General features: G+C 41.5%; 1 protein-coding gene across 1 annotated transcript in view; it reads left to right on the forward strand.

Annotated features, from left to right (window-relative positions):
* Window positions 1-10962, forward strand: part of LOC144790842 (uncharacterized) — a 140465-nt gene extending 129503 nt beyond the window's left edge. Inside the window, exons 3-6 of the mRNA XM_078665509.1 lie at window positions 9279-9334; window positions 10077-10149; window positions 10484-10551; window positions 10907-10962. Of these exons, the coding sequence (XP_078521635.1) occupies window positions 9279-9334; window positions 10077-10149; window positions 10484-10551; window positions 10907-10918 (209 nt within the window). The 3' untranslated portion in view covers window positions 10919-10962. The remainder of the gene's footprint in view (window positions 1-9278; window positions 9335-10076; window positions 10150-10483; window positions 10552-10906) is intronic.
* Window positions 10963-12348: the final 1386 nt, after the last annotated feature.

Below are 12348 nucleotides of genomic sequence, written 5' to 3' on the forward strand. Positions count from 1 at the left end.
TTTCGCATCCCGGACATTAACAGCCACGGAAAGCAAGTACAGTGTAATCGAGAAGGAGATGTTGGCTGTGGTGTGGGCCACATCGAGATTCCGGCAGTTCTTATGGGGGACTCGTTTCTTGCTCAGGACTGACCACAAACCCTTGGTGAAGGTTTTAACATCTTGTGGGCACGCCAATGCCACCCCCAGGATATCAAAAATGACATTGAAGCTGCTCGAGTTCCGGTATGACGTGGAGTATATTCCTGGAAGTCGGAATCGGGTGGCAGACTACCTGAGTAGGGCGGCAGCAATGGAGCCAGGCGAAGAAGATCCCACGAGCCACAGTGAGTTGGTGGCCCTAATAGAGGACCAGGAAAAGATTATCAGCCACCAGGAGTGGATGAATGAATATGAGGAAGACGAGGTCCTGAAAGAAGTGAAAACCAACATTGTCAAGGGCTGGCCGGACAAAAGACACGTGGCTGAACAGGTCAAGCCATACTATGAAGTGAGAGAGGAACTATCAGTAGGAGATAGAGGAGTGTTTGTATATAGAGGGGACAAAGTGATTCCCCCAAGGAACTTAATCAATAAACTACTGGACATGCTACATGAAGGTCACCTCGGCATTGGGAAGTTAAAATTAAGAGCGAAACAGAACTACTGGTGGCCTGGCATGGACATGAGAGCAGAGAGGCATGTCAGGGAGTGCCCCCAATGCCAAGGGGCCGACAAAACACTAAAACCTTTGCGTCCCGCACTAGGACAGTTTGAGATTCCACAGAACCCGTGGGAGGAACTATCCATTGACATATTAGGGCCCATCCTTGACGACCAAGGTACGCAGAAATATGTGTGTGTGCTCATGGATCGATACTCCAAATGGCCGGAGGTGAAGGTGGAGGAGACTATGGACACCGAGAACATCCTAAGATTCTTGTCAGACACGTTTGTGAGGGAGGGCATCCCCAAAGCCATCCTCAGTGACAATGGCCCCCAATTCACGTCCGACAGATGGAACCAATTCATGCAGAGGAATGGCATCACGAGCAGACACACAGCCATCTATCATCCGGCCGGAAATGGTCTGGTGGAACGTTTTAACAGGGTGGTGATGGGTGCTGTCCAAGCTGCAATCTCAAACAACAAGGACTGGGAGAAGGCCATAGAGAACATGGTATGGGCTTACAGAATAACCCCAACGGGTACCGGATACAGCCCGTTCCAGATCTTGAGAGGGCGCGAGCCGTTCACCCATGACAATCGGGTCTGGAAAGAGAAAGTTATCACTAGTGAGTGGTCTCCTGCGATAGTACGCGCCAACCTAGAAAGGGCGCAGTCTATATACACCAACTACTACAACAAAAGGAAAAGCGTGAAGGGATCAAGATTAGAGCAAGGAGAGTGGGTCAGAGTGAAGCTGGCCACGCTACAAAAGAAAGGTGACAGTAAATACAGCAGGCCCATGCAGGTCAAAGAAGTGTATGATCGGGCGGCCTTACTCAGTGATGGGAACGTATGGTCCCAAGACCGCATGGCCAAGTGTAACAAGGTCTTACGATGGGAACAGATGGGAAATGACTGGGAAGATGGAGATGAACAGGACACTGAGCCGGGACAAGAGGCTGAGGGGCAGCGAGAAGGTAGAGGTGCTGCAGATGGACTCACAGAGGAAGGAAGTGAAAGTGATCACCAAGGCACGGAGGTGGAGTCACGAAGGGAGAACTCCGACGGAGTGGCAGCTGGAAGGAGAGAGGAAAGTAATGAGGAGGTGCAAAACCGAGGTCTCCCGGAGAACACTGCCAGAGTGACCCGGAGTGGTAGAACTGTGACAAGGCCCTCCAGGTATCGCGATTTCGAAATGGACAGTGAACTGTAAGTGACTTTATTGTTGTATGAAAAAGGGGAGATATGTAGTGGTGCATTCTAGTTGATGCACGTCACGTCATGACGTGACGTGCGGCGGCCATCTTAGAGATGCGCGCGCATCTCCATTATGTGGGCGCGAGTCCGAGCGGAGCACAGCGCCGGCTCGGCGCTCTTCAGTTGAGAGTTAACTACATATATTAAAGAAGCGTTTTACCACCATCAGAGGCTCAGACTATTATTGGGCAGCAACATTACACAAACCGCAACGAATTCATTTACAACACGTTTTTAATTTTTAATAAGTACATCACAATTTAATATTGTCGAATCTAAATTACATTAAGATCGCATGCTGATCACACGGCGATTACATTTTTCAATATAGTATAAAAGGATGGATTTCATTATTCCGCGAGATGGCGCCAAAAGATCATTTTCACTTTTAACTTTTAACGCTCTCTTACACCGTATATACTTACAATACAAACATTGTAAACCCCTGCGACGTCAGGGCTTTAATTGCGCCGTGTCCTGACAGCACGGCATCTGAAAAGCAGGTGCTCTCTCTCCATTTTTGCCTTCACCGTAAGGGATCTTAATATAAAAAGGTGACAGTGCCCGTCTGAAGATCTGCCCACTGCCTCCCAGCATCAACATGAAAATAGAGAACAGGTGTTAATAACATGTCGAGAGGTTTATTTTCAGTTGGAATAACCGGAAATTCATTTGTGTAAATCGTGATAAGCGCAGGGCGCATTTGGATATTTATACTCCGTTCCATGAATGACATAAAAAATAACGCAGATGCGTGGTACAATTGGGGAAAAATAATGAATGATAACAGACTGAGAAATATATGTGAATATTTGTGACCATCTATACGGAAAAATAGAATTGACAAAAGAAAATGCATAAAAATGATAATGCCATTTTGTTTAGGTAGGACAACATACATTGTGTTCTTGATGATTTCAAAAAGAAGCATATAGGTAAATAATATTACATCACAAGGCAACATTTGATTGCGCATCTCCAAGCTGGATTCCTAGTCAAATCTCCTCATGCACTATGAAATATAAATACTAGTATTTGTAAAGCGCACAGCTACCTCCGAAGTGTTGTGCCGGCGCTGTGGGCCCTCGGGAACATTAAGCAAGCTAATGCCCAGAGTCACATGGTGCTGGGCTGACCTGCCGCCGGTGCCGGGGATCAAACCGTGAGCCCCTGATTCCAGCCTCTTCCACTATGGCATGGTATTAATTTATTTTGGACATTTAAAAGACGCTGGGCTTTTATTTTGGACATTTAAAAGACGAGGAGCTTTTATTTTGGACATTTAAAAGACGCTGAGCTTTTATTTTTGACATTTAAAAGACAGAGATTTTACGTGTAAAAGTATCCACCGTGTGATTATTAGAAATGGGGTGGGGATTTTGAAAAATATTTGGAGCCCCTTCCCTTTTAACACCTTCACCCAGTCAGGATATAAACGACAAAAGAGGTTTGTGATGGCCCATTACAGAGCGGAAGACTAACACTCATTTTTTGCCACTGAAAACTATCAGCATTAGGCTTCTTTAGGCTAGAGCCTAGCGCCTCTGTGAGATCACTCAAAGTCCCAATAGGGAGCCCAACCGCAGTTTGAAGACGCCTGATTTATGGTACTCTTCAGTGGCGTAACAGAAAATGACGGGAACGTTCGCAGAATATGAGGGGCCGTCGAGTCGCCAATATCTCATAAATATTCATTGGCTTTGGGCAGAAAGGGGACCGTGGGAAGAGTGAGGATCCCTTGAAGAGTTGGGGGGCCCACTGTACCGCTGGGCCTCAATCAATCAATCAGGGGATTGTGAAGCACGCTACTCACCCGTGAGGTCTCAAGGCTGGGGGTAGAGGGGTGTAGCTCAGGGTAGGCCTGAAGGGGCTTGTGTTACAGCCCTGGTAACCTCCATTACTCTCTCTTAATTTATCCCTCATACCATTTCTTGGTGCACTTCTTCCGACTCATTGGGGCTGAAGAAGTGGAGTATGTTTAGTACTTATAGGAGGGGGCCCTTGGTAAATTTCCCTATAAAGGTTCCTCCCAGGAAGTGTGGAAAGAAAGAAGAGTGAACATATAGATAAGACTAGAGTTAAAATCAAGGTTTTTATTTTGTTATTGAAACATTGCCTAATAAATGATGGTGAAGACCTCACAGTTAAAAAATATCTCACAAACAATTACATCAACCACAAAAATATAGAGCAACAAACTATTGCTTTAAAAATTAACTATGACACGTGGCGCAAGGCTCCTTTGGCCCAGGCCACGATACTGTATAAATCCTGGGGGAAAATGTGGACCCCCTAAAGAAAACCAGTGCTAAGAACACAGAGCTGATGGCTAATCCATGCAATGGGACGAGATAGGAGAGGACCTGAAAGTGCCGGGGCGTAACATTGGCCCCTGCAGGTCTTGCGGGGAAGTGGGGCCCTTAACCATACGTTGAGCCCCGACCATTCAAAAGGGGCCATTTAGCCCAATACAAATGAAAAGATGTGAGATTTGGGGCCCCCCCATCACATTCTGCAGGGGGTACCTGACATTTTGCATTACGCCACTGTGAAAGTGGTTCATGGAGTTACGTGTTAAGTGGAAAAATGATAAGTAGGCGGGCCATGGAATGCCCTCGGGTCAGAATTGGTGGATTGCGAGCCACTTATGGCATGCGACCACCTGTTAAAATCTCTGCAACCTTGTGAAGGACAGTGTGGTGACTGAGCGATGCAGTTGGTGGTGATTTAAGGTGCCACTGGATACTATTCAATGGATACCTGATGCAATGGCGTCTGTGGGCAGATTAAACATATGAACACAGAGAGTTGAGGACCTTGAGGGGCATAGGCAATTGGTGCAAGATCCTCCCTCATCACACAGAATTAATTTGAATGCATAGGGAGCCAGAAAGAGGAGCTATCACTAGGTAATGGAAAACATAGAAAGAGGCTTAATTCAAGCTTTTAGAGGCCCACGCAGATAAGTACAAGCTAGGGAAAATAACACAATTTAATGAGACAGCCCTAAAGTACCTAATGCCGATTTGATGGTCAAGAGCACGAATCAAACTCAACAAGCTATGGATGGCCGGATTAGAGAATTGGAAGACAAGTGTGGCGATTTTAGAAACAATTGCGAGTGTACATGGTTTTGAGACTCACTATTTGGAAGGTAACGCCCCTTCCAAATAGCGAGGTGCAAAACCTATTTAGCGAGTCGCAAATAAATTGCGACTTGCTAAATAGGCTTTGTACATGGCCCATGATGTTTCTACATGCGCAAATGGGTCTACATGCGCAAATGGGTTCGTTTCTTCTAAGCTATGTTGCACTAACTTTGATTTTATTGTTTTGGGCCCTGGACCCCATCCCCTAGAGCCTGACCCGCAAATCTAAATGTATTCATTTTTTTTTTATAGGAATGGGATTCCTATGGAAGGAAATACAAGTTACTTGTAAGTATGCTTGGAACTACTTTTCAGGGTCACTGCTGGGCTAAAAGATGCAGCACTGTTTTCTATCCTGTTAACAAATGAATAAATCGGATATTCGTTGTTCGGGTGACTTAAGGTGAATATTTTTAAGTTCGTAAACTGCACACTGAGAAGAATTTGCAACTGAAACCAGTCAATGTCAGCCTATGAAAGGAAATTCACTTAGCAGCAGTTAAATAGTGTTATTATTACTTTTTTTTACTCAGGGGTGGATCCTGGATCCAGCACTGCTGCATCACCTCTGAACAGTTGAAAGAATGCAAATTACCAAAGACGCGTAGAAGCCCACGTCTCTTTTGTAATATTGCTAGAATGCGCGGATCATACGCTCACCCCGCGATTTTACCCCCAAAAAATAAAAATTGGGGGCCCAGGGGGTCCTTGTGGAACCACCCGAGCAGACCTAGAGGGTCAGGGTGTGTCTACCCTCCCCCTTTTCACGTTTTAAACTCACATTTCATCCGCTTCTTCAGCCTCCCTCCTACCAAGGCATAAAATGGCTGCCTACAGTTTCAGGTTTCGAATGTTGATAGGCACTTGACAGCCACTTAGCATTCAGCGCGTGATCGGAAGGCTGCGCTTATGGTACGATGACAGTAAGCGGAATATCCGTATTCAATTTTTTTATGGGAAGGTGGCCGCGTGGTCCCCTCCCGTGGTTAGTTCCGGGCACCGAGGTCCCCACCCCCCCCAGGCATGGCTAATTATATATTATTATTTTATGGAGGAGGGCTGCATAGCCCCCCTCCTGAAGGCACTTCAAGGCCCCTGGGAATCCTATTCCCCGGGGACGGCCTTTTTAAAAATTTATTATGGCCGTCACCGTTGGGGACCGTGCCAGGGTCTTCAATTCCCCACTGTCCCACCGGCTCCCCGCCTCCTGCGGGAGCCGGTGTTCTATCGACATCTGAAGTCAATCTGTGTATGTACCACCTAGGAGTTGCCTTCACTTTGCGCATGCACGTTTGTGGTAGCACATGCGTGTTAATATTACGTATGCGCACAATACGTCCCACCGTCTGGCTATGTACCCCTAACGTATTTCATTTTATTTGCGCATGCTCAATTACAACATGCCCAATCACAGCTCTCACACCCAGTGACATCATGCTCAACCAATCATCCTTCTGCAAAGCATTTATAACTTGCCAACCTTCTCAAACTTTTCCTATTCCGCAGTCACAGCCATTGATAGTGTTCGTATCCACTTTTCGTAGGTGAGCACTTTTTAAAAGAATAATTCAATTAATTAATCTGAATGATCTTTAAATACCGCTTAAATGCAAATTTGTGTTCGATTTGGCAATGTTGTTTTTAAGCACGCTTTCCTACTTTTTTATATTGTTAAAGTTGACTTCATAACTTTGGTTCTGAGCAAATCACTTAATCCTGCCGCCTTTAATGTTTTAAGTAGTGCGCCACGTGCTACTTCCTCCTCATGCACTGCACATGTAATCGATTGCCAATGTATTTTAGAACGCTCTCCATTTTTTTAATAACGTTAAACTTAATTTCTTATATTTTGTTCTGTGCAAATCAGTTAATCCTGCCACATTTCTTTAATTTGCCAAGCGCCACGTGGCCCTTCCCGCATCAGTGTGCTACGTACTGTTCAAGTTAATGCGATGTCGTTTTTCTCGTGTAAGTAGAGCGTTACGTGCCCCATGCATTACAAAAGTAATGTTTTCGGCAATAGTGTATTTTAGCACTATTTCCAGCTCTTATACCACAAATATCTTACCTTGGTAGGTGATGTTTCTAGGCAAATCACTTAATCCTGCCGCCTTTAATTTTGTAAGTAGTGCGCCACGTGCTGCTTCCTCCCCATGCAATGCACATGTAATCAATTGACCAATGTTGAATTTTTGCACGCTCTCCATGTTTTTTAATAACGTTAAACTTTATTTGCTATACTTTGTTCTGTGCAAATCACTTAATCCTGCCACGTTTTTTTAATTTGCCAAGCGCCACGTGGCCGTTTCCTCAACAGTGTGCTACGTGCTGTTCAATTTAATGCGATGTAGTTTTTCTCATGTAAGTAGTGCGTCACGTGCTCCATGCATTCCAAAAAGTAATGTTTTCGGCAATAGTGTATTTTAGCACGGTTTCCAGCTCTTATACCTCCAATATCTTGCCTTGGTAGGCGATATTTCTGGGCAAATCACTTAATCCTGCCGCCTTTAATTTTGTAAGTAGTGCGCCACGTGCTGCTTCCTCCCCATGCAGTGCACATGTAATCGATTAGCCAATGTTGTATTTTAGCACGCTCTCCATGTTTTTTAATAACGTTAAACTTGATTTGCTATCCGTTGTTCTGTGCAAATCACTTAATCCCGCTGCGTTTCATTAATTTGCCAAGCGCCACGTGGCTGTTTCCGCGGCAGTGTGCTACTTGCTCTTCAACTTAATGCGATGTAGTTTTTCTCATGTAAGTAGTGCGTCACGTGCCCCATACATTGCAAAAGTAATGTTTTCGGCAATGGTGTATTTTAGCACAGTTTCTATCTCTTATACCTCAAATATCTTACCTTGATAGGCGATGTTTCTAGGCAAATCACTTAATCCTGCCGCCTTTAATTTTGTAAGTAGTGCGCCACGTACTGCTTCCTCCCCATGCAAAGCACATGTAATCAATTGACCAATGTTGAATTTTAGCACGCTCTCCATGTTTTTTAATAACGTTAAACTTGATTTCTTATCCTTTGTTCTGTGAAAATCAGTTAATCCTGCCACGTTTCTTTAATTTACAAAGCGCCACGTGGCCCTTCCCGCATCAGTGTGCTATGTACTGTTCAAGTTAATGCAATATAGTTTTTCTCGTGTAAGTAGTGCGTCACGTGCCCCATGCATTGCAAAAGTAATGTTTTCGGATATAGTGTATTTTAGCATGGTTTCCAGCTCTTATACCTCAAATATCTTGCCTTAGTAGGTGATGTTTCTCGGCAAATCACTTAATTCTGCCGTCTTTAATTTTTGAAAGTACTGCGCCACGTGCTACTTCCTCCCATGCACTGCACATGTAATCGATTGGTCAATGTTGTATTTTAGTACACTCTCCATGTTTTTTAATAACAATAAACTTGATTAGCTATCCTTTGTTTTGTGCAAATCACTTAATCCTGCCTCGTTTATTTAATTTGCCACGCGCCACTTGGCCGTTCCTGCAGCAGTGTGCTACGTGCTTTTCAAGTTAATGCGATGTAGTTTTTGTCGTGTAAGTAGTGCGCCCCATGCAATAAACATATAATCAATTGGCCAATACGGTATTTTAGCACGCTCTCCATGTTCGTTAATAACCCTAAACTTGATTTTCCCCCTGTTCTATCTCATTATACAGATATCTCAACCACGGGACGTACATGTTTTGAACACCACATGGGATAGTGCATGGGCAGAAATAAACAAGCTGTTTATTCCTGCCCATGCACTATCCTATGTGGTGTTCAAAACATGGAACGTTCTAGTTGTGGAAGCTCAATGAAAATTGCAATGGACCTAATGGAGTTATCAGGTTTGACTTTAACATTTCATGATATGCTTGCAGACAAATAACTGTGCTGTTGTCAAGTTTTCGTAGAATTAGTGGGCATTCTACTATGAACAAAATGTAAAAAAAAGTATGTCCTCCACGATTTTATTGGCCAAATATGTTATTTAAAATTGAACAATGTATGAGTTATACATTTTCTTACTTCTATAAATATTTTTATAAAGTATAAATCTCCATTGTGATAGTCTTATAGACGTTTGTTTCTGAAACCCATATGTTTCTCCTTTAAATGCTCGTTACACGTTTTCAGCCTGCTCTTGAGATAGAAAGTGAAACTGTTGTTTTGAATTTTTTTATTTGAAGACGTGACTTTCAATTTTCCCTGATGTTTATTTCTAAATTTCTAGATCATGAAAGTCCTAAAAGGGTTCTATCAGATCAAGACCAGGAGTTTGTGAATGAAGTGAGTGACCAATATCGGCCTAACTTTTGTATAATGCAATGCTATTTCCTATTTTGCTTGCCAAACATAATCATACCTATTTTTTTTTTTAGATTAATTGAGAGTTATCTAAGCTTTTACAAATAGAACGTTCTGTAAGTGCAACCTATCACCCACAGACAAATCATTTATATGACTATAGTAATATATAAGACGTACACCTTCAGAGAAGGAGAGTTAGTACTTCTGATAAATTACAAGCGAACAATAACAAAAGGAGGCATTTTTGAGCATAAGTTTACTGGACCATATAGTATTGCCGATATGCAAGAAAAGCTTGTAAAATTAGTCAATAATGCTAGCAATATGCCTTTACGTACAACTTATAATCTCAACATGTTGAATCAAAGCGAAATATTTAACATAACCATTTGTATGTCTGTAAAAGGTTTTGCAACAGATATTGAAGCATCCCCAATATGACCAATGGCAGTTAGTAATATAATCTCACCAAAGATAACAGAACAGCTACAACTGTCATGTTTTTTGCATTCTGGTAATGATACTTCCATTATGGATGATTTCTTTTCAACCCCAATCCTATTGAGAACAATTGTTTTTATGTACATTAAAATTAAACTTGGACATTTGTACAACATATACATTTTTGATTCTTTTTTCAGTTTGCAGAATGTTACATAAGTCAGTAGCCAATTGCCGAGATTGAAGAAAGTATATCTCCCTGTTCTACCTTATTATACAGATATCTCAACCATGGGACAAACTGGTTGCCACAGACTACATCAAAATTGCAATGAACCTAATGGAGTCATCAGGTTTGACTTTAACATTTTATGATAGAAAACTTATAATACCCTAGTGCTCTAATAAACTTCGGATTACTTGGTACTTTGTTTTGTCTTTGAATCTTTTTTTATAAAAAGACACAGCTTAAATTTTGAACATAGTATAGTAAGATATTTTAATTATGTTTGTGAATTAAAAATTATGTTTGTTATCCTGCCATTAGAAATTGTTTTGAACAGTTGTGACTGTCCTATGTACTAGATAGGTAAACGCCTGGAAACATGTAGAAAATATTGTAAATTAAGTTTACAATTTTTACCATTGCTGTTATAATCCGCTAATGTATGTCTTTTTTACATTTAGAGTCTGATGAAACTTTCCGTATTGTATGCAGACAAAAAGACTCTCAAAATTTTAAGGATAGCGTTAAGGTAAATACTCCTAATATTACTAAACGACGAAGTTAGAAAGTAACGTATATAAGTACTTGAGGGGTTTTTGATGGCACATAATCTCCAATTGACACATGTGCGGATAGGTCGGATACAGGGTGGATCTCAGTAAAACTAATGGATTTACAAAGGTCTTTTCTGAGTTGCATCCACCATGTTGGTTCACTGGCTATACACCCTGCCTAGTAATAGAGTCATTACCACTTTGCCACTGACTGGAGACGGTGCACTATGTTTAGCATGTAATTACATTTAAGTTTGTAAAACAAAAAACTATTGACCTGTAAAAAATCCGTACAGAATAACAAATCAATTTTCACTTTCTTTCCAACAGGCACTATGTTAAGAATACTAACGATGGGTGCACATTTCATGCATAGAAACAAATGTAATATCCTAGTAACCTTATTCAGATTACAAATATACGAATTGTATGTATTAATACGTTTCTTTCCATGGTAAAGATGAGTTTGCATGCTAGTTGTAAAATTACATACTCTGCATACTCCTGCCATCCAGTGTTCTGTCCAGTTTAATATAAGTAGTATTTCTTTGAAGAAGTCTTTCAAGTTGGGAGTAAAGTCACTCCTCGTTTTTTAATTAATCTCCTTGGGCATCGACTCAATTGTTACATTCTATTCACACATGAGGTTCATAATGGAGTAACTAAGTGTAATATAGAGTAGTTAATGCGTATGTAAAATAAATAATAACATAAAACAACCACAGGTGTTGGTGGGTAGGTAGAAGGGCACCTGTGAACATTCCAAGAATAGAAGCTGAGACGGATAATGCCCCAGGTATTGACCCTGTTTGCAGATTCTTACATACCTCAACAACTAATGCTTGATTGTATTTTAGCACGCTCTCCATGTTTTTTAATAACAAAAAGAACAAAGCTAAACAAGTGTTTCACAATCCCTACTGTAAGGCTGTTCTATGATGCAATCAGACCATAACTGTGGTTAATACGAAGTTTAGAATGACTACATGGTCAAACATAAGACATGTACCAAATTGCCCAAAGTAAGTTTACACTTTCTAGAATAGCAATTAAGATGTGGTAATGTACATCTCTTTTACATTTACATTCTATTGAACAGTTCTGCGTTGTCTACAACCCAAAAATTCAGACATCAACTCTATTTTTGCATTCTGACTGAACAAAAACAAGAATCGTACAAATGTTATGTTCCACACTATTGATTCCAAGCGCCCTTTCATACACCCTGAACTTTTTTCATAGATTTAGCTGCATACTCTTTCACGTTTCTACAACCATCACTGGTTTGATTTAATCGCTGACATATATAAAGTCATCAGTCACTCCTATGGCAGGCATTAACAATCCTTAAGGCTGACTGCTGGGTTTTCTGTGAAAGGATGCCCATACATGAGCAACAGCTCTCATTAGCTTTCAGAATCTATTCTCCCATGGTGTACTGTGATGTACGTATTACATGATGTGATGGAAGTTCGGTAGCGCGTGACATCATATCCATATCAGACACGGTCAGTGCACAACACCCGTGATTTTTTTTATTGTTTAAAAACGTAAGACAAGAGATTATCTGAATATTGTTTAACTTTATTAAAAACTACATTACTTTTTAATGCAATTTTGGAAAGTTGTGCTGGGTGCATCCTACGCGCACCCCATGTGACCTCAAAAAACAGATTTTGATTGGTTCATTACACTTCCAATTGAAGGACCACACCCATTTCAATCACTCTTCTTAGAATTTTTCTTAGGAAAACACCTGCTGAGAAGATCTG

This window comes from Lissotriton helveticus, chromosome 11 (assembly GCF_964261635.1).
Source record: "Lissotriton helveticus chromosome 11, aLisHel1.1, whole genome shotgun sequence".
Classification (NCBI taxonomy): Eukaryota; Metazoa; Chordata; class Amphibia; order Caudata; family Salamandridae; genus Lissotriton; species Lissotriton helveticus.